This window comes from Alexandromys fortis, unplaced genomic scaffold (genome assembly GCF_014885135.2).
Source record: "Alexandromys fortis isolate MF-2015 unplaced genomic scaffold, M_Fortis_MF-2015_v1.1 scaffold_44, whole genome shotgun sequence".
NCBI classification, from domain to species: domain Eukaryota; kingdom Metazoa; phylum Chordata; class Mammalia; order Rodentia; family Cricetidae; genus Alexandromys; species Alexandromys fortis.
In genome coordinates, this window is record NW_026067921.1 from 3,457,137 (window position 1) to 3,484,959 (window position 27,823).

The 27,823-nt window shown below is 49.7% G+C and overlaps 1 protein-coding gene across 1 annotated transcript; it reads right to left on the bottom strand.

Moving 5' to 3' along the window:
- Positions 1-234: 234 nt before the first annotated feature.
- On the bottom strand, positions 235-27,463 carry Entpd3 (ectonucleoside triphosphate diphosphohydrolase 3). Its single transcript, XM_050141584.1, has 11 exons — positions 27,268-27,463; positions 26,491-26,542; positions 23,066-23,193; positions 13,458-13,575; positions 12,063-12,213; positions 10,065-10,224; positions 9,029-9,262; positions 7,380-7,652; positions 7,114-7,224; positions 6,024-6,161; positions 235-2,192 (listed from the first exon to the last, which is right to left on the bottom strand). Exons 2-11 carry the CDS (start codon positions 26,528-26,530, stop codon positions 1,956-1,958), a joined length of 1,590 nt encoding a protein of 529 aa, XP_049997541.1. The 5' UTR covers positions 26,531-26,542; positions 27,268-27,463; the 3' UTR covers positions 235-1,955.
- Positions 27,464-27,823: the final 360 nt, after the last annotated feature.

Here is a 27,823-nt window from a genome sequence, read left to right on the forward strand (position 1 = left end):
CAGGGGAGATACTTAGAGCTGGCTTTCTTACCTGTACAACTAAGAACTTATTATCTGACCATGATCCTGAGCCCTCAAGAGCTTTTACAGTAAGCACAGAGAATGTTCTGGTTTTATTAGACACGTTTTTAAAGTCATAAACTGGGAGGCTTCTAGAAGTCAGAGATTAGCAAGTAAAATCAAAATATTTGACATTCTTTTTTAAGATTTGTTTTGCTTTTATTTAAAAAGATTTTTATTTGCTAACTTTATGTATGTGGCATTTCATTTGCATGTCTGGCTGTGTACCACATGCATTCAGTGCTGGAGGAAGCTAGAAGAGGGATCAGGCCCCTGGTACTAGAGACACAGACAGTTGTGAGCTGCCATATTGGTGTGGGGAACTGAACCCAGGTCCACTAGGAGGGCAGCCAGTACTCTCCCCAAGGAGCCACCTCTAGGAGGGCAGCTGGTACTCACACCAATGAGCCATCTCTCCAGCGCCTGTTTTTATTTCTGCTTTATGCATCTTTGTTAGTTGTGCAAGACCCTGTCTCAAACCTGAAACAAGGGCTGGGGGAGACAGCCCAGTTGGTCAGTAAAAGACATGCAAACCAAAAGATCCATGTTCAATACCCAGAACTTGTTACTCAATAAAAATAAACTCTGGAATCCCAGCATGGAGGAGGCAGAGCAGAGCTACGTAATAGGAATGGTCTTCTTTTTAAAAATACCACCCTGTCTCCTTAGGAGAAAGGGCTGCATATTTAAATTAACAGATAAGCATTGCAAAATAAAAATAAGAGTTTATTCCATATGGTGCCCACAACCAGCCATGCGAAATAGCATTGATGTGTAGCTTGTAGTTACCAGGCTTGCTGAAGCCCTTTCTCTTCCCACTTTGGAGGGAAATACTCCCAAGACTGCCTCCCCCGCCCCAAATCAAGTGTGGCAGCTACTCGGGGAGAACTGTAATTGGGGTAAGTAATTGGTCAGAAATTCCAGACTGGGCTGTCTTAGGACAGGGTCGCGTATACCCGTGAGAGTGGCGGGAAAACCGCACGCCATGAGGACAGCAGAAAGGCAGCCCGGGCAGTGGACTGGCTGAGAGCACACACGAGGATGATGTAGTGGCCCCATGACCAGAGCCCCAAGGGGGAACTCCACGATGAGAAGAGCTACCGTTCTAGTGACTCAGCGTGTCTTCATGCTTCAGGTTCTGCCTACATGACAAGGCCAGGCGTCCCTGGGGCTGCAGTTTTCTTAGGCTAGGACTATGGCTCAGTTGGTAGAATACTTGCCTAGCATGCATGAAGCCCAGGGGTTCTAGCCCCAGCACCTCATAAACTGGGTGTAGTGATTCATAGCCGTAATTGCAGCGCTCAGGAGTAGATCAGAAGTTCAAGGTCATTCTTGGCTACACAGTGAGCTGGAGGCTAGCATGAGCTCCACGAGACTCTACTATCATCTTCCCCACTCAGTGCTACATCCTACCAGCCAGGGAGCTTAATGCTTATGGGATTGCTAAGAGAAGTGTCAGTGATTTGAGACAGGGCTGGACTTACAACTAGAAGACTTACAAAGGACCTATAGGATGGCGTGGGTGAGATGTCCCAGTCAGAGCCTTCATGGGCGCCTTGCTAGGAAGAATAGTGAGGGAGAGAAAATGGAAGCCGGGCCCTGTGGTCAGTTCTTCCATGTTAAATTATTATGTTCCTGGTTTCCTCTGGAGTGATGGAGCGAAGTCCCTGAATATGATGTGACTGCCCGTGTCTCCTTGATTCCCAGTGGATCAGCAATCAGGTGGGGAGGGGTTGCAGGGGCAACTCTCACAGGCGGTGCTCTGATGGGAGCCAGCAGCTGAGAGGCACGTGACCTTGGTGTGAAACCATGGAGCAGGTCCTGGTGGCAGCCACTTTGCTCACATTGTCCGATGTCATTCTGGTGGGTTACAGGCAGTCTTAGGCTTGGAAGGCTCAATCCGAATCCACTGCTTGTTCGAAGGCGTTCTCAGAGTGTCCCTTTGTCCTGAATGCTAAACATAGATACAGAAGAAACGCCAGGCACAGCAAGGCGATGGCCGTGAAGAAGGCCAGAATGCCCATAAAGACAGGGGGCTGAATCGGCAGACGGATCAGGGTACTTCCAGCTGGGATCTGGTTGGTCAAGCTGAGCATGTATCCTAGGGACCAGGAGATGCTGCTGTTCCCCACCTGCGGAGGAGAGCAGACGGCTCAATTCCCAGGCAGAGTTGCAGGCTGGTCCCAGCCCACACAAGGTCATTGTAAACAGAGACTGTTCCTTCATTCCCCAGCCACCCAGACCCAAATAATCACACAAAACTATATTAATTATAACACTGTTTGGCCAATACCTCAGGCATATTCCTAGCTAGCTCTTACATCTTAAATTAACCCATTTCTATTAATCTGTGTATCACCATGAGGTTGTGGCCTACAAGTAAGGTTCCAACATCTTCTTCCTTCAGCAGCTACATGGTGTCTCCCTGATTTGGCCTTCTTTCTCCCTGCATTCAGTTAGTCCCTCTCTTCCCTCCCCCAGCTATATTCTGCCCTTCCATAGGCCAAAGTAGCTTCTTTATTAACCAATGGTAATAAAACATATTCACAGCATACAGAGGGAAATGCCACATCAGGACACCCTGAAGAGAAGGTCAAAGGGTTTGCTATGTTCTGATACTGCACCATAACCACAAAGAATCTGGTTCCCCCTTCAGTACGATGATCAGAAAACTGAGTTCCCTACAAGCCCAGCTAAGCGGAGGCACCGCACCGTCCCAGCAGTGAAAGCATTGCTATTGTGAAGGGTGACGGCCTGTTTGTGCTTAAGGAAAGGGTTAGAAGGTCTGGGTCCTAGAAACAGTGTGTAGCCCAAATGGGAAGCCCACTGTGTTCATGTCTTCTGATAGGTACCCCTTCCCTCCTCTCCCCTCCTCCCCCTTCCCTTCCCTCCTCCTCTTCTCTCTCCTTCCCTTCCCTCCTCTCCCCTTCTCCTCCCTCCTCTCCTCTCCCCTTCCCTTTTCCTGTCCCTATTCTAAAACAGTCTCATTATGTAATTCCGCCTGTCCTGGCACTCACTGTGTAGACCAGGCTGGCCTCGAACTCACAGAGATCAGTCTGTCTTTGCCTCTAGAGTACTGGGATTTAAGGCATGCACCACCACATCCGGCCTTGCATCTGCTTTTTAACTATCATATTTCAAAGCTGTCTTTTTAGACATCTCCATATTTTGAGTTTGCGATCTATAGCGAATCACATTTATCATCTGTACCCTTCATCTCAAATGACGCTCTTCTTCAAAACTTTTGCTTAGTGTCCTGTGCATGCGTGTGCGTGCGTGTGTGAGTGTGTGCGTGCGTGTGTGAGTGTGCACGCATGCGTGTGCGTGCGTGTGTGAGTGTGTGCGTGCATGTGTGTGTGCACGCATGTGTGTGCGTGCGTGTGTGTCTTCGTGGGGGTGCATGCATGCCACAGCATGCATGTAGAAATTTCATGACAACTTTCAGGGGTAGGTTCTCCCCTTCCACAATGTGGATCTGAGAATGGGACTCCATCGGGCCCAGAGGCAGGTGCTTTTACCCACTGAGCCATTTCACTGGCCCTTGGCTTGACATTAAGAAAACTTTTTATTAAACTTTCAATTTGTATATTACTCTTTTTAACTTTTCATTTGTATATTAGCATGGGACAGGATCTTCTTCTTCTTCTTCTTCTTCTTCTTCTTCTTCTTCTTCTTCTTCTTCTTCTTCTTCTTCTTCTTCTTCTTCTTCTGACAAAGTCTCAAGTAGTTCAGGCTGGCCTTGAACTCCTTCCTGCTTCACCTTTGCTTTTCAAGTGCCAGGATCACAGCTCACAGGCTCACAAGGTCACAAGTTCATGGGATCACAGTGTTACTGGGATCAGAGTGTTACTTTTCTTCCTAAAAATTGCTCATTCTTGCTTTTTTCTCTATCTTTGTAGTATCTCCTTCCTATTTGACTACTGTCTTTAAAGTGTATTCAGTGCTTGTGTAGAAAATCTTCTTGTCTGTGTACACCCTTTTGCCTTGTTTTGTTTTTGTTTTTTGAGACAGGGTTTCTCTGTGTAGCCCTGGTCGTTCTGGAACTCACTTTGTAGACCAGGCTGGCCTCGAACTCACAGGGAGCCTGCCTCTGCCTCCCAAGTACTGGAATTAAAGGTGTGTGCCTCCACCACCACCTGATTGCTTACATTCTTATTACCCATCTCTCTCTCTCTCTCTCTCTCTCTCTCTCTCTCTCTCTCTCTCTCTCTCACACACACACACACACACACACACACACACACACCAGCACTCAGGAGGAAGAGACAGACTGATTTCTGGGAGTTCAAAGCCTGCCTAGCCTACATGAGTTCCAGGTAAGCCAAGGTGACGTAGGGAGATCCTATCTCAAAAACTAAACTGTAAATAGATGACCACTTGGCCAGGAGCAAATTCTTTACCATTAAAGAAAAGTAAAATTTAAAAATTTTACAGTGTGTGCCGTGTGTCTGTGTGTATGTATGTATGTGTCTGTGTCTATGTATGTATGCCTGTGTGTGTATGTATGTGTCTCTGTGTGTGTGTGTGTGTGTGTGAACATAATACATGTGGCAGCACCTCACCAGCTGAGCCATCTGTCCAGTCCCAGGAAGGAAATTTAAACCCAGAGTGTCTCCTCGGTGCAGAGATATTCTCCATTCCTGCAGTGTGCTTGGCAGATGCTCGCACTTGCTAGGAGAGGGCTTGGCACATCCCCACACCTCCAGACAGCCTCATTGTTTTTTTTTTTTTTTTAGATGACTCAATTTTACTTACATGAAAATAGACAATCCCAAGCTTAATTCGGAATATTGATTGGATTAATCCAATTTTACCAAAGCTGGAACTGAACAGCATGGCTCCAGACATCCTGTAGCCTTTGCTCCAGCCATTTCTGAACTGAGAACATCCTATTAGAACCAGGAACACAGCAGTGGCCAACCAGATTCACAGGCAAGCTCTGCCCGAAGCAGCTGTCCCTCTGCTTCCTAAACATCTTAGCTCTAGGCAATATCTATCTATCTATCTATCTATCTATCTATCTATCTATCTATCATCTGTCTGTCCGAGTACCTAATTATCTGTCCATCTCTTTCCGGTATCTATCTTCCATCTATCTATCATCATTTAATCTATTACCTACCACCCGACCATCCGGCACATCAATCTACCATCAATATATCATCTATCTAATCTACCTATTGTCTATATAATCGGCTATCATCTGCTATACTATCTATCTATTACTGAGACAAAAAGGCCCTCCCCATCCCTCAGTTTAGTCTGTAATCACAGTGACCTCAGGTTCTCTTAAAGAGAAAATTTTCATTTAATGAGAAGGAGCTAATGTGAACCCCTCACGCTCTCAACACCGTATCTTACCTTGTCATTTGTATAACATGGAGAGTACTTAATTATTATGTTATAAAACAAATTATAAGCCAGGAGAGGTGGTGTACATCCTTAATCCTAGTACTTACATAGTGAGCTCCAGGCCAGCCTGGGCTACATAGTGAGCTCCAGGCCAGCCTGGGCTACATAGTGAGCTCGGAGCCAGCCAGGGCTACATAGTGAGCTCCTGGCCAGCCTGGGCTACATAGTGAGATCATGTCTCCAAGAAGAAAAGAAAAAAAAAAAGAAAAACGTGAATTCAACTTGCAGTTCTTTTTCTTATATGTCCCAGTCTCTCACCAGAATGTCCTCAGTACCGACTATACTCCACACTGAGCTGAAGGCTGGCATCTCTCATGCCCAGACTCCGCCCTTCTTGAGCACCCATCCATTGGCCCTCAATTCTAATCTTCTCATCAGCAGCAATCTCCTGAGAACAACGGCTTTAAATTCTGTCACCTCTTTTCCTGGGGTGTTCACAGGCGATCGGCAAGATTTGGTCATCCTTTAACCTTTGACCTCTCCTCTACATCCACACATATAAACCTTTCTATGGCAAGGAAAACAAGAAACCGGTATGTGCTTTGACTTACTTCCTTCTCAAAACGTATCTGAGGCCAAGTCTCCTCCGTGAATTTGTATCCGTTCACGAGCAGGTGGTAGATATAGTGGGCTGAGAAGCAGTAGGACCGGGCATACACCTCATCAAATCTGGGAAGCAGGGACGGGAGCTGGAAAGGAGATAGAGGCATCTGAGAGGGGGGCAGGCAGGGGAACCCCCAAACGTGCACCTGGGAGCACCTGAGGGTGACAGCGGCGTCTCAGAACCCGTCACTCAGAATGTCAAGATGAAAATGACAGGTAACATACATACACGTACACACACACACACACACACACACACACACACACACACAAACAATTGCATAAGACCAGAAGTATCTGCCCAGTGTTGCTCACAATCCAGGTCACGGAGATTGCCCACACCAAGGCTGCTTTGACCTGCCCTGCTTTTTCTCTTTCATTTATCTATTTTCAGGTAGGGTCTCATATAGCATGTGCTAACCCTGAACACACAATGGACACACACACATGTATACACACATATGGACACACATGCTTTCCTATATCACACATACATTCACATGTGCATTTTGGAACATGGTCCAAGAATGGAGCCGCGTGAAGGGAATTCTGAGAGCTCGTAAGAAGAGTCCAAGAAAACAAGACAAGAGTCTTGTGACCCACTTTCTCCAGAACGCAGACCTGTTCTTGGAAAGTGTTTCTGTGCCCTCCCAGGTGTAGGAGTGAGATCACTGCAGGTTACTCGTCACAAACGGCTGTTGTTGTTTATCTGCCTCTTTGGGAAAACATGCTTTGCCACGTGTGGCTTGTCCTTGTGATTGCACACTTCACTCAGGTGACTCTTCTTAACCCCCGGTACATAAACTGTCTGCTGCTCTGAATAAAGTTGGCTACTGCATGGGACTTTCGTCCACCTGACTTATCTATCAGCTCCATTCTCTCAGGTCCCACCACCTCTAGGGGGTAATCACACGCATGTACACAAAGATACACATACGTAAATATATGTACTAATACATGTTTACACACATATACAATGTTCAGTTCAGCTCTATTGTCTATCCAACGCTCACTCACCCTCTCTTTTTGAATACTGACCTCGATCCAGGCGTGTCTGCAGAAGTCCCAGCTGCTGCTGTTGAAGGACATAAGGGAGAAGCTTCCAGAGAGGTTTAGTGCGCTGGCTGTGTAATAGAACCCTGCAAATGCCTGTGAGCAGGACAGAGGCAGTGAGTTTGCCAAGTATCTAGGGGGTGGGGAATAAAGACAGCAGGACAGAGAAAGGAAAATGGATGGGGGAGGGGCACTCCCCTGGGGGTGCAGAGCATGCCCCCCCCCACCTGCCATCTGGCCCTTGGTCTCACCACAAATGGCCCTTGAACCTTGGGCTGATAAATGCCATCAAAGGAACAAGCATCTTGCTCCTGGCAAGCTTTGAAGTCAAACACAGATGCCACCTTCTCCCTGCACAGCCATGGGTCTCCAGTTCCCGTGAAGGTGACAATATCATACGGGTTGTAGTTGTCCGGCCTCTGCTTCTCGGTGCACAGGCTGCCGAACACATGGCCCAAGTCAAAGGAGGTGCTGTAACCCCGCGGGTAGCAGGGGTTGCTGATGTTGGTTTCAGTGGGAGAGTTCTGGAAGCAAGACAGGGAGGTGTGAGATGGGACAGTTTCCTTCTAGAAGATTCTCCCTGCCACTACCCTGCAATGCCCAAAAAGAGAGGATGAGAGCCACCACTTTACAGTGTGCACCACTGCCCAGGAGAGCAGGAGTCCTAAGAACCCTGCCCAAGGGCATTTTTAGACAACTTGGTATATATATATGTATAAAACAGGCAGACAAATCAAGCATTGGCTGTTAATAAAAACAATAAAGATTGATTTAATGAAAACAATTTGGGAGGGTAGGGAGATAGATGGCTCAGTCAGTAAAGTGCTTGCTTCTCAAGGAAGAGGACCTGGGTGTGTGTGTGTGTGTGTGTGTGTGTGTGTGTGTGTGTGTGTACTCACAGGTACACTTGTGTACCACCTGTGGAGCCCAGAGATCGATATTAGGTGTTGTTTCTCCAGTGTCCACTTGTTTATTTGTTTTAGTTAAATTATTATTATTAATTATTATTACTGAGAAAGGGTTTCACTGTGAAGCCCTGGTTTGCTTGGAATCACCAGGCTGGCCTCAAATTCATAGGGATTTACCTGCCTCTGCCTCATGAATGCTCAGATCAAAAGCATGTGCCACTCCACCTAACCTTTGTAAGCATTTATTTTATTTGTGCGTGTGTTTGTGTGTGTGCACAAAGCACATGTGAGCATTTGGGTGCTCACAGAAGCCAGAAGAGAGTGCCAGATCCCCCGGAACTGGAGTTGTAGGTTGCCTTGAGCCGCCACGTGGGTGCTAGGAACTAAACTCCTGCCTTCTGAAAGAGCAGCGAGTGCTCTTAACTGTGGCGCCATCTCTCACTCCACACCTTGATTTTGGAACAGGTTCCCTCACTAGCCCGGAGCTGACCCAGTAGGATGGACTGGCGGGGCAGCGAACCGAGGGATCTGCCCGCCTCTGCCTCTGGAGCATCGACAGTAGAGCACACGTGACCATGTCTGGCCTTTTCTCATGATGTAGTCTTGGCTGGCCTGGAGCTCACAGTGTAGACAGGGCTAGCCTCAAACTCACAGAGTTCCTCCTGCCTCTACTTCAACAGCCTGGGATTAAAGGTGTGCACCCAGCCATGCCTGTCCAGGGAATCAAACTCCTGTCCTTAAGTTTGCCCAGCAGGCATTTTCCCAACTGAGCTATGGCTGCAGTCAGGATCCTCCTTAGTTTTTCTCACTCCTGTTTGCTGGAAGCAGTTAACACAACTGAGGGGGGAGGAGAGAGGGGAGGGAGAAAGAGCAGAGGGAGAAAGAGATCCCGGATGACATGAGGCTACGATGCTATTTCTATCCACTTTGCAGACTGGAGTGAGGATGGACACTCAGGGCAGGCCCCCTCCCCTGGCTCAGACCCTCAGCACCTGCAGAAGCATCGCCAGGAACTTCTTCTCTGCTTCATTGCGGCCATAACACTGGAAACTGTGTGTGTAGAGCGTGTACGTGTAGCCGTACAAGGACACCTGCACCGTGTCGCTGGCGTTCGGCTCCATCTTCTCTCCTGACACGAAGGATATCTGGGTGGAGGCGCCGCCCAAATCCAGGGCTCCCGTGGTGTCTACTCCGTGTGGGTGAACCCACATGTGCCACAGGTTCTTCTGCATAGTGGGGAAAAAGAAATGAGAAGAAAGGCCAAAGGCACCATCTCCACTCGCCGGGGCTCTCCACCCGAGTTCCAAGTCCTACTGATAGGCAGGGACAGAGCCCAGGGCTGGTTCTCTCTTAGGTTAGGGATTATAAGCTGAATTGGTAACACAAATGCTGCAGCTCACGAGCTGTGTGTGACGTACGCAGGCAGGGAGGCAACAAAGCAGAGAGGGCCTACTTGTTTGCTGCCCTGCTAGGAGCTCCCGGCTCGCCTGTTACTGAGTCTAAGACCTCTGACGCCAGGAGGGGCTACATGGGTGGGGTTTCATGTAAGAGTTCCAAATATTAATTATGCCAATTAATTTGAAAATTCAAAATATATTTGTGGGGGAGTCAGAGGTCTAGTCTGGGATGTGGTCTGCATGTCCTCTGCAGGGAGGGGACTGTGAGGAAATCAGGGACATGAGTGAAGACTCCTTCTCCCTGGGGACACTGGACAAAGATTGAGGATGCTAATTTCCAGGCAGTCACAAGCCTCTTGGAAGGGTCATCCTCTCGCTGCCCTTCTAAAGGAGCCCAGGGTTAAATTTAAATCCCTCCCAAATTTGTTATGGAAGAGCAAAGCCATGCGATTCTCGCCTGGTCCATGCATTTGGTCCAGTACGTAACTGTCCTTCCTTAGCTGCTGTCCCCAGGGCTCCCCAGTGCACTGCATGGAAGGAATGCCCCCTGAGCAAGGACCCCCACCTCAGCTGTCACCCCCAGGGATGGGATACATTGTGAGCTTAGAAACCATGCACTTCTTCCACACACCTCCAGGAAGTTTCCCATTATATAGTTGGCTGTAATCCATCCATACACCCCTTCCTCTTGCCCAGAAATGATTTGAGCACCCCTAAAATCAAAAGGCTGGGACTCGAAGTAGCTTTGGATGCTCTCGAGGACTTCGTGAGCTGCTGTCTCGTTCTGCAACCTATGCAAGGCACAGAACACAAGAGACTGAGCGCCGCCAAGCCAAGGTGGGCTTACACCCTCCTCCCAGCCGTCCGCAGATCTCCCAGGGTGGCTGGGAAGGGGGGGATGCACCAAACTGCCAGGTGGAAGCCCCATTTGTCATCCCCTCCCCCGGCCCCTGGTCCTTCCACCAGGTGGATAATCAGAAAGACTTCTTATTGGTTTTGCTCTAGCTCAGGTCAGCAGAGAACATTAAGACTGGAAAGGACATAGCAGTGACCTTTTTGGGGGGTATCATAGAAAGGAGCCTCATTTGGCCAAAAACGGTGAGTTTAGGGCATAAGGGGAAGGGAGAGGGCCCAACCTTTGGATTCCTTGAGTTTCACCCAGGAAGGGACACGAGGTCCCTGAACAGAAAAACACCAGATGTGACCCTCAGGGCAGGTTACCCAGGCACCACGTCACCAGAGCTCCTTTCTGCCTTGTTACTCTGTAGAGCAGTGGTTCTCAACCCGTGGGTCGCGACCCCACTGGGGGTCAAACAACCCTTCCACAGTGGCCACATATCAGATATTCTGCATATCAGATATTTACATCATGATTCACAGAGGCACAAAATTAGAGTTATGAAGCAGCAACGAAAATAATTTTACAGTCGGAGGTCACCGCAACATGAGGAACTATATTAAAGGCCACAACATGAGAAAGGTTGCGAGTCACTGCTCTAGAGAAAGCTCACGTGGAGACAATTCTCCCTTTGTTTGTGGGGAAAGGAAGCTGGGGTGCTTGCTTGCTCAGTGAGAAAAGGAGGAAAAGGCCCTGGTTGCAGAGGCAATGGTAAGGATAAAGAAACATCCAGAAAGGTCTGATCCAGCAGCAGATGCTCTGGGCTTCTTTACATGACGGTGTTCAAGCGCCCGGTGCCCGGGCTTGCCTGGTTCTTTCTCCTGCTGGGTTCACAAACAGGGCACCATACTTCCAAAGCCCTGAGAAGCCCGAGCCCTGGACAAACTATATTTCCATTGTTGTTCTGGAATTATTTTAAAAATTCTGTTTTGAGGCCAAATCAACACTAAAGAAATGGAGAGGGCGGGAGAGGCCCCTCACTGGCAGAGCGCTTGCCCAGCAAGACTGGAGACAGACCTCACTTGCCTAGCAAGGTCCTTGGGTTCAATGCACCACACAGGAAGACAAGACAAAACAAAACAAAAGAATAGAAAAGAGAAAAGACATTAGACTTGGCATGGTGGATCACACCTATAATCTGTAGAGGCAGGACAATGGCTGTAAGTTCATGGACAGCCTGGGCTACATAGCAAGTTGCAGGCTAACCTGGTCAACAGAGCGAAACCGCGTCTTAACAAAACAAAGACACAAAAGATATCTCCCTGGGATCAATATCCTGTTCTACAGATTCAGTAGGAACAGAGTGGAGAGAACGAGACGTTTGTTCCTTAAAAATCCCAAAGACTTTGACCTGGGTGAGGGGTAGACATTGCATTGTCTTGCAAAGTTCTGGAACATTCTGCACAGAGCCGACGTGGCTAAGGGCTGAACTTACCACAGAATTTAACTGACTGTTTACCCATGCCCCAAACAACTATTCTCCAAGGAAGTACAGGATCCCCTGTGACCAGATGTCACGTCAGTCTGACCTTTTCTAGACGTCTTGGTGAAATCACCACAGAGAAGAAACCCATTTTAGAAGCATTTCTTACTCACTGTGAAAAGAATGGCTAAAAGTTTCCCAGCGACCAATGCCTAAATTTACAGCAGAATATGGGCTTTTTTTTTCCCTCTGGAGCTTGCTCCCAGAAACAGAGTAACACGAACTCTTTGTGTGGCGTTGGTCCTTACCTCAGCAAGCGCATCCCGGCCGTGGCTCCCAGGTAAATGCGGGTGGACCCATGGAGGGACTCTGGCACCTGCTCCTTGACCTTTAGCATACAGTCATCAAAGGCCTTGGGGGCCTCCTGGGGATTATTCTCATAGCTGGAGATTCCAGAGCCTGAGGAGCAAGCGGTCAGAACTCACTAGCCTTCCTTAGAACAAACAACAGTAAAAGATTTCTAAATAAAATGTCGGGGGGGGGGACCGAAGGAGGGGGGGGACACAATTTGGCCTTAAAGCACTTGCAAGGTTCTGTCCTCCAGAACCCAAGTAAAGAGCTGGCAGTGGTGTGTGCTTGTAATTCCAGCTTTGGGGGGTGGGGCAGAGATAGTAGGGTCCCTGGGGCTCCCTGGCCAGCTTCCTAGCTTACAGAGACAGACAGACAGACAGACAGACAGACAGACAGACAGAGAGAGAGAGAGAGAGAGAGAGAGAAACCCCAAGGTGGGGGTGGGAACAGCCGAGGAAGTCCCCTGGCTGCCATAGGCATGTATACACACATGCACACCTATACACCCTCATGCACTAGCTGTCCATGGGTGGAAGGAGTTCTTGATAGCCTGGATGCCGTCTGTGACTCGGGGCCAAGATGGAGTCATGGAAACCTCAGAGCACCCAGGGATGAACCGTCTCTCCTTTGATCAGCGTTCCCTCAGGAATCCATACACACTCTGAGGGATCAGAAACCACAAACTCCAGCTGAAATTACATAGTGGAAGTTTGGCAAGTGTCACACCCTGGAGGACACGAGGCTCCTCCAGCGCTAATTTGGGTTTCTGTTTTCTCAGAGTGGTGGCCAGCCTCTGGGGTTGGTGAACCCAAGCACATTCCAGCAGTCTAGACCCTCAGGATGTCCTCGGTGGGTATCAATCCCTGTCTCGGTTGGTGGTCTCCATTTAAGTGTCCAGTTCTGCTATGGGGGAGCCCCCCTGCATGACCTGGTTGCCAGCATACTTGTGTGTGTGTGTGTGTGTGTGTGTTGTCTGTGTGCTTGCACTACTGTGTGTGTTCCTCTCCTCCAGCATTGCCCACCCTTCAAGCATGTACCACCTGGCTTGCTCACATCCTCCCACGCAAACTGGGAGCTGAAAAATCTGCACAAGAAAAGGTTGAACCTTGGCTCACTGCTCTCGCACGCTGTGCGGAGGAAGGCCCTTCCTTTCTCATACACAAGTTTTCACGGTTCCCACCATCACCCAGGAGAGCACTGAAGGGGAAATCTCAGACCATTCACTGCCCCAACATCCCCGCCAGGCGGAGGGCTGAGGTGAAAGGTTCCAGACCAAGCTGGCTCCACAGATGGGCAGCAACAGGGCACTTCCCGCTCTCTTGACCCCAGCCCAGGCCTCCTGTCCCCTTTACCTTTCACGCTGCATTTGAAGGTCTGGCTGACCACTCCTGTGTTATTCTCCTTCTCTGCTGGCCACTGATAGACGTAGATGGTGGTTCTGGAAGAGCCAGCATCCAGCACGATCCCATACTGAAGGGAAAAGGAAAAGAGCTGGGCCCTTCATGTCATTGTGGATCACTGAGAACCTTGGATGGCATTCTAATTTATTCTTGGAGAATTGCACACGTGCATAAAATTCTTTCAGTCGTATCAACTCCCAATTCCCTCTCCAACTCTTCCCCTATCATCCCCCCACCCCAATGTTGTCTTTTCATAGCCCCGAGTCTAGGGTCATCCTTGTTTGGAGGTATAGGGCCATCACTGCAACACAGGCATCCTGCCTAAGAAAGCAGCCCCTCTCTTCCCAGCAGCCGTCACCTTCCCAAAGCTCCTCAGCTAGCAGTAGAGTCCCTTGAGCCTCCCCTTCAGCTACGCTAGAATGTTGACTACCCTGACCTTGAACACACCAGAGCCTGACCTTGTACACGCCAGAGCCTGACCTTGTACACACCAGAGCTGGCAGCCACCGTGAGCTCACAGGTGCAGTGGCTCTGGGGTGCCCAGCAGACACCATCTCTCAGTAAGCCTTCCTGGCCTCTGGCTCTTACAGTCTTTCCACCCCGCCTTCTGCAATGCTTCCCGAGCTAAGTCGGGAGAGGATTTGATACAGATATCTCTCGTTTAGGACCGAGAACTCTGTGGTTTCTCATCCTCTGCATTCTGACCTGCTCTGGACCTCTGTATTAATAGCTGTCCACCACAAAAAGAAGTTCCCCAGACAAGGATTGAAAGCTGTGCTGACCTATGACCGTAGATGTATTTAGAAGGCAGCTTGATACTGTGTCTGGTTAGCCAAACAGCAGAAGGGGGCACCCGGCTCTCTTAATGCACATGCTTCCTTTAGGTAGGGACAGATCAAGAAGAGAGGACTCCTTGTCCCCAGACCAGCTGTAGTTCCCTGGACTCTGGGGAAGGATGAGATGGGTGAGTCCAGTTCTCTAAGAAGAGGCACAGAAACCTCCCCAGGTAATTCTAATGCATAGATGACTTTGAGAACCGAATCTGAAGGATCCCACTTCATCCAGACCCAGAGATAACCCCGGGATCTCAGCAAATGCCCAGGTTTACCGTGGAGATAAACAACCAAAAGAAATCATGGAAAGACACCCAGGAAGAGCCATGCTAGGATTCCCATCAGCCCTCCGATGGAGAAGTGTCCACAATTGAGGGCAGAAGAGCAATGCAATATTGTCAACTGCTCCCCCTGTGTAACACGGATGTGACAAGTGGGCAGGCAGGGGTCGCCGGGCAGAGCTAGGGTTGTCCAGTATTCCTGCACTGGTCGGCTCAGCTCGGGGTAGGCACCAGGGAGCCATACCTGCAATGCCAGCCCAGCTCAACCCTGGACCAAACTGGAGTATCAAAGGATGCATGTTAGACGGTGGAATTAGGGATGCTAACCCAAGGCCAGAGACACCTGGGGACACCCCGGGGCTTCAGGAGGCCTCAGGTGGCAACCTTCCGAATTCCTCTGCTTTCAATCTATCTTTGCTTGATCTACAGGAGAAGATGAAGCTGGGTCCCAGACAGGATGTTCTAAATGGGTTCCCCGGTCTCACAATGCCGAGAGACAGTTCACCTCCCTGGGTCATCTTAGGTGACTTACTGCAGAGGTAAACAAGGGGCCATATGCCCGGTGCTAAGTGGCTGCTTGTTTTTAATAGGCCATGATTGCTGAGTATGGTTGTGTTGTCCATAATCTAATGAACTGGGGAAGTTGAGGCAGGAGGGTCAGGAGTTCAGTGTCATCCGAGGCTACCCAACAGGCATGAGGCCAACCTGGGCTACAGGAGACCACATAAAAAATAAAATGATTACTTTTGGTCATGTGTGGTAATCTCAGTATCTGGACACTGCACACCCTAGGCTAGCCTGGTCACAGGGTGAGACTTGTCTACAAAAGGGGGTCATGAGACAGAAAGAAGGTGGGGAAAGTTTTTTTCTGGACAAACCCAATGACCTGAGTCTGTTCCCTGGGAGACAAGTTGGTCAGAAGGAGAGAACTACTCCACGTGTGCACCAGGACATACATGTGCACCCACCCATCTCTCTCTCTCCACACACACACACTCCACATGTGTGCCAGGACGTACATGTGCACCCACCCATCTCTTTCTCTCTCTCTCTCTCTCTCTCTCTCTCTCTCTCTCTCTCTCTCTCACACACACACACACACACAGGCCAAGGGCTCCTCAGATTTAATTATTGTCTTAACCTCATGTCATTCATCACGTCTGATGGCCTGCAGATGTATGTATCTGTTTATTTAGAGCCAAGATCCTACTTTGTAGCCCAGTCCGGCCTTAAACTCTTAACCTTCTTTGCCTCAGCGTCCTATGTGCTAGGATTGCACGGGGGTGCCAGTACACCAGGCTATGATTGTATATTTTTATTTTTTATGTGCATATTTGCCTACATGGATATATGTGTACCACATGCATGCCTAGTGCCCATGGAGACCAGAAAAGGGTGTCAGGTTCCCTAAAAGTAGAGTTACAGATAGTGTGAGCCACCATGTGGATGCTGGGAACTGAACCTGGGTCCTCTGCAAGAGCAGCCAGTGCTCTAACCACTGAGCCATCTCTCCAGCCCCAGTTACATTTCTAAATCAGCATGGGATTATACTGCACGTATGTACCCAGGATTTATGTGTTTAATGGTCTTTCCTTAACAACTCTTCATGGAATCCTCTCTCCAGCAAACCACTTTGAATAGCTCCACCACGTCTCCGCTTGAGCACTTCTCTGGGTCGAGGCCTGCAGGAGCATTCCCGTTCTCTCTCCTGGGTCACAGCTCCTCTATTCTACAGAACTAGAAAACCAGTTGTGTTGGCTCTCGGACAGCTCCTTAATCTCAGCCCTTCAGTTTGATGAAACTGATAGGGATCCTGACAGGACATTCCCGTGGCAAACAAGGCTGGCATTGTTCAGATCTGTCCTAGGCAGAGACTCCAAGTGAGATTAAAGTGCAGGTAGAAACTGAAGCCAGGCACGGAAGAGGCCAGGGCCTCTGGAGGATCAGCTTGCTTTCTCCCCTCCCCCATTACAGATGAACTCATCACCACCCATCACTGGCCCTCCAGACCTGGTGCCAACACACACACACACACACACACACACACACACACACACACACAGGAGTGGGGAGAGAGTGAGAAAAATCTGCCTTTCCCCAAGTCCTCGTTCAAACCTTTGCAAAGGAAGTACACATTCCCAGAGTGTGACAGCTCAGGATTGAACCTAGGATGAGACTGGAAATAAGGTAGAGCGTTCAATCTTTGTAACTCCAACTGGTATTGGGCTTCTGACAGTGCATGGACTCTCCAGCACCTGCTGGTGGGGTGGACAGGACCCAACTGACTCCACTTCCAACACTGGCCCCCCTCTACTGGCATATGTGGTGTCTGTGCAAATGTGTATATATGTGTGTGCCCATGTTGAGCATATGTGGTGTCTGTGCAAATGTGTATATAGGTGTGTGCCCATGTTGAGCATATGTGGAGGCCAGAGGTTGATACCAGGTGTCTTATTCTATGATTCTTCACTTTATCTTTTTATTTTATATGTATGTATGTTTTGCCCACATGTCTGTGTACCATGTGCATGCCTGGTACCCACCAGGAGTTCAAAAGAAGACATCAGATTCTCTGAGACTGGAGTCACAGATGGCTGTGAGCTGCCATGTGGGTGCTGGGAATTGAACCGAACCCCTTAGAAGAACAGTCAGTGCTCTGAACCGCTGAGCCCTCTCTCCAGGGGCTCCACTGTGTTTTTTGGGAGAAGGTTTCTCATTTTACCTGGCACTCACCAACTGCCAAGTGCTAGAATTGGGGCATGGGCCACTGGCCCTCTCCCCTCAGTGCCAGAACTGGGGCGTGGATCACTGGCTCTCTCCCCCTCGGTGCCAAAATTAGGGCGTGGGCCACTACACCCGGTCTTCATTCCTGTGTAGCAAGCACCTTACCCACTGGCCATCCCCCCAGATGTCCTGCATTTGCAAAGTGAAAAAAAAATATTTTAACCTGTGTTTAGAGATTTTTTTGCTTAAATCAGTGGACCCACTGTGGATTCCCTGGTGATAAGGGGATGGGAGAGCAAAGCTTTTTCAACTCAACAAGGAGATGATGGGTTATTCAAGGTCATTGTGCCGTCTAAAAAGAAGTGTGGCTTGAACGTGGCTCTGATGACACATTTAGTGTGTTCCTCAAGGTGTGGTAGTGCACACCCCTAGCCCCGGCACTCACGTGTCCAGTGTGTTTGTTCCTCAAGGCATGGCAGTGTACACCCTGAACGCCAGCACTCAGGAGGCAGAGGCAGGCTGATCATTGTGAGCTCGAGGGCAGCCTGGTCTACACAGTGAGCTCCAGTCAAGACTACACAGAGACCCCAGAGACCCCATCTCAAACAAACAAACGGACAGTCTTCTTGTTCTACCTTTTCTTCTTTGGTTTTGTTTTTGAGTTTTGCTTGTTTGTTTGTTTCAAGACTGAGTTTCTCTGTGGAGCCCTTGCCATCCTGGGACTCGCTCTGTGACCAGACTAGGTTGGTCTCAAACTCAGAGATCCATTTGCCTTTGCCTCCTAAATGCCAGGATTAAAGCATGCGCTACCACTGCCTGACTGGAGCAGTCTTTCATTCTTTCACACTGAAGCCCGTGGTCACAGCATTGCGTGATCTTCTGCCAAAAGCAAGAGTGCAGCTGATGGGTCCCGGGTCACAGGGTTCATTTTAGAGCTGTTATTAGCGCTCTCAGAGGAGGGGGCAGCAACAGATGCCTGAGCAGACGCGCCCTGGGAACTAACTTTACCCGGTGCTTTAATAAGCTCTACGGCCTTCATAAGGCTAGTATAACTAACCATCACCTTATTCAACACAAGAACAGACCTGGGATTAAGCTGCACTCATTCTCAGACCTGTCTGTGTGGAGTCCCAGGAAGTCAGGCTTGATGAGCCGAATGTGGAATGAAGTGCTGTGATCAATATACATATACGGCCTTTGTTTGGACAGAAGACCCCTTCAGACCACACCCCAGGGGCAAAACTTGCTCGAGGCAAGGTAGAGCAACTTGTTTAAGGAATCCAGGCCTTACACTGGGAGGAACCACTATGAGAGCAGGTGGGGAATGGCTTTCACCCAGCCTGACTCAGTGACTGCACTTCAGAGAACATCAGTAGAGCATGGGCGTGGGAGCAAGAGGCCCGTGATCTTCTACCCAGCACGTGGAACTAACGTGGCCTGAGCAGCTCAGAGGGAAAGCCTATCCCTGAATTTTTAGGACTATTCAGTACCCTCTTCAATGGTGACAGCTACTGGCTACAAAGGGGGTATGGCACTGGGATACTGGGAATCCTCAAACGTGGATGGTCAGGTTGGGGAGGGTGAGGAAACCCTCAAAGGGAAGATTCTGGAGTTCGTGGTAATAAAGCAGGTGGGGGCCTAAGATGTGAAAATGAAAGTGATGACATCACAGTTCCTCCAAGCTTGTGGAGCAGGTCGAACCAGTAATGCAAGGAACCCAGGACATTTCCGACCCTAGACTGAGTTTTTCTTTACTGGTTCTGCTCTTAAACCAGCAGCCAAGGTCAGGCAAGTCAAGGCTGGATTTAAGAACAGGTGTCAGACCCTTTCACGGGGGCAACAAACGCTGCCGGCCCAGGGGAAGCCGGTGCTTCATAACCCACAGCCGGCTGCACAGAAGCAAGACGGGGCTTGTGGCACAAAAACACCAACACTACCAACACTAAAGGCCCCCACCATCATCCAATGGCACCACTCTGCCCTTCCCTGGCACACCAGGGAACACCGAAGTGCAGAGGTCTCGCAGACCTAAGCAAAGCTGCACATGGGACTCCCTCCGCCAGCTGTCAGTCATCCGCCCAACTTCTGCCCAGAGCATCTGTCTCCTCTCACATTTCATCCACCCACTCAAGAAACCGGACCATCCAAACCGGCAACTTCCTGTGCCTGTAGCTGTGGCCAGGGCTGGCAGCTATTTCAAACTGATTGAAAATTCTCTCCTCCCCCCTCCCTCCCCCCCCCCCCCCCCCCCCCCCCCCCCCCCCCCCCCCCCCCCCCCCCCCGGCAGTATGCAGCCCAGGCTGGCTTCATCTTGTGAGTGCTGGGATTAGAGGTACATGCAATCTTGCCAGCTGTTTGGCAATGGTGATGACACACTACCATAACAATATAAAGTATGGTGTGATACTAACAAGCCAGCGACAGTCATTTGTTAATGCCAGCATGCACCACGCCGTCCTTACTCAGCTGGCAGCACAGTGGGTTTGTTGGCACCAGCATCACCCAAACGCATGTGTAATGAATACTGCACCATGATGTCTATTTTAGTCAGGGTTTCTATTGCTGCGAAGAGATACCAGGACCACAGCAACTCTTGTAGAGGAAAGACATTCAAATGGGGTAGCTTACATTTGTTTGGGCCCTAATTCCTAGAAGCAGCTACTTGCAGCCACCTCTCAGACCAGTGGTAAGATCCACCCTCTGAGACCCTGACTTAAGGATCCGGTCACCAGAGCACAGGCTCAGGACAGGCATTTCCTATGGAGAGACTCAAACACAAAGCACAGTTAAAGCAGGCAGGGTGGGAGCCAGGAGTGTGGCTCTAATCACAGCATTCTAAGGTGGTCCCGGTTTTCCCTCCCATCCCTCAGCTCTTCCTGCATCTGTGTGTCTCAACCCTCCTTGCTTCCCGTGCTCCTGTTTGGGTTGGATTCACTGCTGTCTTGTCAACTTGGCTCAAGCTGAAGCCTTCTGGGAAGAGCAAACCTCAGCTGAGGAACCGCTTCCAACAGACTAGTCCATGGGCTTGTCTACTGAGCATTTTCTTTATTCATGGTTGTTTCCTAGAATGTTCGAGGGCTCCGCCCACTGCCGGAGGTGCTATCCTTAGCAGACTGTCCTGGGGTATAACGAAGCAAACTGAGCAAACCCTGGGGAGCAAGTCAGTAGGCAGCACTACTTCCCCACGGCTGGCTTCTGCTTCAGCTTCTGCCTTCGGGGCTCCTGCCCTGGGCTCCTTCCCTGATTGTCCTTCAGGACGGGCTGGAAGCTGGAAGATCACCCCTCCCCAGCGGCTCTTGGTTATGGTTTCTGTATCGTAGGGATAGGAAGCAAACTAGGGCAGCTCCCACGGCTCTCACGGAGACTCTGCTTCTGGAGTCTCACTCAGAACTCAGGGGAGCAAGAGGAGGGAGGCCTTGGGAAGCAAGGGCTGATGGTTTCTGGTCTTGCCACTCACTAGACAACCATCTCTCTTTTGGTGTGCAAAACAGGGGTCACCAGTGGTGGCACTGCCATCCCCACAGTTGGCACAAGGGTTAAGAAAGACAAATTGCGGTGTGTGTGTGTGGGGGGGTGCTCACTAGAAAAAGGCAGAGCCCAAACCATGGAAGAACAGCTTCTCTGGCCTCAGCTGATGGCTTGGCCAGGGTCATTTGTTTTTCTCTCATCACTGGACAACTGCGAAGGTTAGACAGTTTCTTTTCCTTCACATTCTCCATAAGGACCGAGCTTTCTTTTAAACATTTTGTTTTAATTTTAGTTGTGTGTGTATCTGTGTGTGGGAATGTGCATGTAAGCACAGGTGTCCTGCAGAGCGGAACAGGGCATCAGATCTCCTGAAGTTACGGAGGTAGAGGTGGCTCCACGTGGGCTCTGGGAACTGAGCTCAGGTCTTCTGCAAGAGCAGCAGGTCCTCTTACCACTGAGATTTTGTTGTTGCTTTGTTTTTTGTTTGTTTGTTTGTTTTTTAAAGATTTTATTATGTATACAATACAGTGTGCTGCCTCCATGTATGACTGCAGGCCAGAAGAGGGCACCAGATCTCATTGTAGATGGTTGTGAGCCACCATGTGGTTGCTGGGAATTGAACTCAGGACCTCTGGAAGAACCGTCAGCGTCCTTAACCTCTGAGCCATCTCTCCAGCCCCCATGTTTGTTTGTTTTTTTAGACAGAGTTTCTCTGTGTAACAGCTCTAGTTGTCCTGGAACTCACTCTGTAGTCCAGGCTGGCCTCGAACTCACAGAGATCCTTCTGCCTCTGCCTCCTGAATGCTGGGATTAAAAGCGTGTGCCATTATCACCTGGCAAACATGGAGCTGCTCAAGTAAAATATCCCACAACCCTTAATTCCAGTACTAGGGAGGTAGAGGCAAGTGGATCTCTGTGAGTTCAAGGTCAACATGGTCTACAGAGTGAGTTCCAGGACAGCCAGGGCTAGGCAGAGACCCTGTCTCAACAAAGAAACAAACAAACACAACAAAAAGCCACCACAACAAAAAGATCTTATTGCAACCATTCCAAAGACCAGGCAACGCCGCTCATGGAGCCTCTGGTAATATTACGTCCTCATTTTCTGAAGCCATTTACTCCAAACACAGCCCGCGAGTGAGCAGTTGCTGGTGGCAGGAAGAGGGAGAAAAGCCACCAAGTCCAGCGTGACCGCTACACAAGAGTCAAATAACAGCGGAGCAGCTTGGCTCCCTGATGGAGCTCTCCGGCTGAAGAGACTTCATACATTTCTAATGAGCCCCAAACCTAACAGCAGCATGCAGCAGGGCCTCTAAGTGGCCTTCAGAGCCTAAAATATTCCTGTTTGGGGTATTACGTAAAATGTTTGTTGACTGATTCCCAAAACGACTGAAGGGCTCCCTGAATCATCATTTCAAGGCCCACCCGCCTACCCTACCATCTCTCCTCAGAGAGGCCAGCAATCAGGCACAAAGCCATCCGGGGATGAACTCGGAGAGGTCCCTGGACTTACATACAAAGTCCCGATGGGACTGGAGTGGTCACACATGTCTTAGACCTAAGAGAAGTGGTACAAATATGGCTCAAAGATATTTCTCAGCCCTCTTAAAACCAGGAGTCCATATCGTTAGCATTCAAGCGTCCGTACTGGCTGCCCTTGAGGTCCTGCAGGATACTTCCTCAGCTGCAGCCACTAAGAGCACCTCCTGTGTACATTTGCTACGTGGGCCTTGCCCAGCTCCTGTCTCTTCCTTTCTCTCTCGACGATTCTCTGCCTGTCTCTGTCTCTGTCTCTGTCTGTCTGTCTCTTCTCTTCTGTCACTCCTGTCCCCAGAGGCCGGGCTCCCCTCCCTTCCCCCCCTTTCCCATTCACTTTCCTCCAATAAAATCCCCTCCACCTGAGCTCTGTCGCACGGTGTCTTTCTCTCGCATGCTGCTTTTTCTAAATTACCACACCTGTCTCCTGCTGTTCACTCATGATCAGAGTGCATGCTGTCCAGGAACCCATCGACAGGTAGAAGCCAGCACTGTACACCTGCAATTCTTGGGTACACATTCTATCGTTGTATCTATGGTAGAAGTCAAAGCAAGGCCACCCAGTCTCTGGAAAAGGTCCCGCTCCTCAATCTGCAGCACAAGTCCAGCCCCCCCCACCATGGGTCTCACTGCTTTCTCCAGCTGGAGGCTGGAAAGAAAGCTTTCCCTTTAAGAGTGGCTTTAGGATAGCTGACAGCTCTGGCCCACTTTGGCTTACCTTCAGCCCAGGAGGGAGGACCTGCGGGTGGCGGATCTGGATGAGTGTGAGTGTCACAAGCACCACGATGCTCACAAGCAAGACCACCAAGGTGACGATGGCTGGAGTCCGGGAGAGGGCCCTGAAGCCTGCAGGGGGAGACCAAGCATCACGAACCGAGTTCCCAAAACTGTTCTCTGACCTACACACTCACCACACACACACACACACACACACACACACACACACACACACACGTAAATAAATATGTAAATGCAAAGTGAAAATTTTAAATGCAGATTGAAAATCGGGGTTTCAATTGGGTGGTGGCAGTGCACACCTTTAATCCCAGCACTCAGGGAGCAGACACAGGCAGAACTCTGTGAGTTCAATGTAAGCCTGGTCTACAGCCAGGGCTACACAGAGAAACCCTATCTTGAAAAACAAAAACAAACAAAACAAAGCAAAAACAAAAAAAAGAAAGAAAAAATCTGGGTTTTTCTATGATCTTTTGCTTAATCTCGGTATAAGAAATTAGAGTTGTAGATTTTAGCAAATGGAAACGATTTTATTTCTCCAAAGCTTGGAAGTGAACAGGGAGCACACATGGGAAGAATGATCGCCTGAAGGTTTGGGGAAGGGGCTCATGGGGAGGGAAATGTGGGCACTTCCTGCAGTGATGGCCTTGCTCTCCATAGTAGCAGGATTATAGGATGTGAGGAAGCCTGTATTTGTGAAAACTCACCAAGCCCTTCATTTCATAGCCCTTGGGGGGCAAACTTGAAAATCAATCGAACTAGCGTCTTCTCTACAACCGGCCTTTCGAATTTCTTAGTTTCTATAATTTCTTAGTAATTGCATACACACCGGGTCTGAAGGCACCCAGTACTAGGTAGGTACAGGTAGAAGGATCTCCGAGTTCAAGGCCAGCTTGGTCTACATAGAGTTCCAGGAAAGCCGGGGCTCCACAGTGAGATACTGTCTCAAACAAACATGAAAGAATTGCATACACAGTCCTAAAACATATGCGTTCAGAAGGTGAGACTACCCAATTCGGGAGTGTAACATAAGAACTAACAATTTCTATATCAATTATATGTAGTTTAAAAAATAACAGCTAGTTAATTAAAATGTTGAAGTTGGCTGGGCTTGATACTACATGCCTATAATCATAGAGGGCCCAGAGGAAGGAGGACCAGAAGTTCAAGTCCAGTCTTAGCTATGTAGAAAGCTCAAAGTCAGCCTGAGCTGCATGAGAACCTTCATTTTAGAAAAACAAATAAACAAACCAAACCTTGACTAAATAATAGTCTTTGTTGCTGGGCAGCAGTGGCGCACACCTTTAATCCCAGCACTCCGGAGGCAGAGGCAGGCAAATTTCTGAGTTCGAGGTGAGGACAGCCTGGTCTACAAAGTGAGTTCCAGGAACAACAACAACAACAAAAGTCTTGGTAAACTACTGAGGCATAAATACTAATAGTACCCAATAGCTAAAATATAATTATAGACGATGAGAAAGTATCAGTATTTCTCTTGAAATTGGCTGTTTAAGTGCAAATTAATTAAAATAAGTAAATAATTCCTCAGTCCTATTTCAGCGTTCAGTCCCTCAGGTGGTCCTGTGGTGGCTATACAGCATGAGGATGCTGCACTTCATCTCCATCACCCCATCCCTCAACAGCCATGGGTGTAACCTGCCCTATTCCAGAACTTTCCTCTTGGATCATTGTAAACTGCAGTTTACTTCCTCTTTATTTCTAGATTTTTTCCTGGAAGAAAACAAAGGCTGCATGCACCACCTTAACCAAATTAGTCGCAGCCCCATATCCAATTGCACTGCCTTGTTTGCTGCTTGGAGAGTTGAGGGCGGGGGGGGGGGGGGGGGGGGGGGNGGGGGGGGGGGGATGCGGATGTGTGGCTCAGAAGAGCCAACTCCTGCCTGTCAATATAGACAAGCAGCAGACACTTCCTGATGTCAAAGGTAGCCACCTAGCACCTCCCTCCCCTCCCTTGTCGGGACTGTAACTGGTATGGCATCCACAGAAGACAATTTGTCAGTGTTTACCAAAGCGCAAAGAGGCTCAAGGTACTACCACCACCACGCTGCACCTCTGGAAACTCACCCGACCCCACTTAACCCACGAATGTGAGGGGACTAATGGACGGGTTACTCATTGTGGAGACACCCATCATAGATCTGGAGGAGAGCCTAGCCCTGTGGCGTTGAACCTCAGAGCATCCAAGGGGTCCTGGCCAGCCAGCCAGGAGCCAGTAATCCACAAAGATGAACTCACTCCTACTTTCAAACCTCATCAGTGTCAGTAACAGAGGTTTGAGGGATTTTTCCCCCAACAAGACCTGGTAGAGTTAATCTGCCAAGTTTAATCTTCCTTAGGAAAGAATGTAAGCAATTAGCCAGTGTGCGGAATGTTACAGTGTGAGTGTTAAAATTCCAATGTATCCAATGCAATATAAACCAGTCCTTTAGTGCGACTTTAGTATATCTTTCCAAAATAGTTCATATAAATTGGTCTTTAGGTCCTCAGGCCAAGAATCAGCAGTTTAGGGCAAGGCTAAGGAACCTCGTCAAGAAGAGGGTGTGTGAAATGTAAGTCTCCTGACCACAACCATGGGCTGGCCTCGGAATCCTTTGGGCTTCAGCACTTTCCAAGTGAAAAGCTATGATTACCCTCAGCAAACACTTACCCAGCAAAAAGAAAGAAAAATTACAAAGGGAAAAGACTAGGCTAGGTCTCATTCATGAAGAAACACAGCCTAGAGCTGTGCAGCAGTTAGGGCTGGGCAAACATTGTTTAATTGCAGGTGCCTACCTGAGCCCGGAGAGGAGGTGAGAGCCTGCCCAACACACACCTCCCAGCTTCACGTGGATAGCTGGGGGGCAGCGCTGGGAAGCCGGGAGCCTGGCTGGGCAGGCTTGGAAGTGTGTGGGAGGGGGAGGGAGGGAGAGAGAGAGGGAGGGAGGGAGGGAGGGAGGGAGGGAGGGAGGGAGAGAGAGAGAGAGAAAAAAAGAGAGAGAGATTCCTGCGCAGCCTATCATAACACTGTCCCCCAAAGAATGGAGGGTGTAGCAGGCACTGTGCGAGAACAGATCCAACTCTATCAGGATTCAGCCCCAAGTCAACAACACATAGCACAAACCTTACACATAGCTAGGTAAGGAAACCACAAGAGCCAAAATAATGGATTATACAAACAGGAAAACCATTTAAACCAATCATTTGTGTTAGCCTTGTTTCGTGTGGCTTTGTGGAGAGAATTACTTTTATCTGGAGAATGTCAAGGGTGAAACCCAGCTGAGCCATGGCGTCTAGGAACAATGACAAACAGCCATCCACAGGAGGCATGGATGGAGACGGGCGAACCCAAACTGGGATTCTCCCGGGATCTGACAAAACCAGGCTCCTCATCCAGTGAGCGACACTTACCTGCTTGCTCACAAGGCTGACGCGCCACTACAGTAAACATCTTCTCTCCCGGCTGAGGGGGAAAGAATATAGAATGAGAGTGTGGCCAGCCCCTGACTTCGGAAGTTCAAAAACAAACTTGCACGTATTAATATCGGCTCTAAATCGAAGCCTCTTTGGGAACTCAAACCCAGAGCTTCAGAGACCAATGGGAGTTGGACCATCAAGTCCAGCGTCCTCTCCCCAAAAGTAAAGCTGGAAGAACGGATAGGTTAAAACTTTACGGAGCAATTTTGAAAATAAAAACACAAAGGAATGCGCGTGCTTTTTCCTTTTTCTCTCCTGTAGGTCGCTCCACCTGTGAGCATCTCAGGGCCACAACAAACGCTCCTCGCTCCTCTCAGGAACATTCACAAGGCTCATGCTGGGCTGTACTTTAAAGCGCACCAGCAAAGCCGGTTCGCAGTGGTGTGTGCTGGTTGGTGATTGCCAGCATGCAGTCACCCCTTAAAGACCTGCGGTGTGTCTCCAGCTCCCTAACCGGAACACCTGCAGACAGCTGTCAGCCCTGGGAATCAGAATAGGGCCCCGGGAGCCGGCCGATCCCCTACATTCGTAGGTCTTGGGGTGCTTCGTGACGCGGTGTCCCCTCCCTGCCAAACCACAGTGCCCAGCTCCCCGAGGTTTCGGCTCCTGCCTGTGACCCTCTGCGGGAGGCGACGCCTAGTCCTTCCCTCCCAGCTCCTAACCTCCCGCAGCCCGCTCCATCCCACCCCGGCGCGCGGCTCCAGACCTTACCTGCGCGCTGCGCTCGCTGCGGGTAGCTGAACGGCGGCGGCGCCTCCAGGGTGCGGGAGGCGCGGGAGTCCGGGAGGCGGGGCGAGGCGGCGTGGGTGGCGCAGTCTGCGGGGACCGCCTCTGCGCTGAGGCCAAGACCTCTTCACCTTCCCCCGGCTCCTCCCTCTCACTTCACCCCAGCTTGTCCTGGAAGAGGAGGGAGGGGGTCAGCGCCACGTGGGGGACAGTCGATCCTTGCCGGCCCCCGTATTAGTTACTTCCCTCGTTGCTATGACAAAGTACCTGACGAAAGGAACTTGAAGAAAAGGTGACTCACAGCTGTAGGGTACCATTCTTTACGGGGCGGGGTGGGGAAGGCGCGCTGCCAGGAGCTTGATCAGCTGGTCACCCTGCCCCTGCAGTCAGATACCAGAGAGAGATGAGGACCCCAGCCTAAGACCTTGGTGTCGCCTTCATTCAGGGTGGGTCTTCCCACATCAGTTAGCCCAGTCTAGGTAACAGTCTCAGACATGCTCAGTTTTGTCTCCTAAGTGATGTTAAATGCTGGTAAACTGAC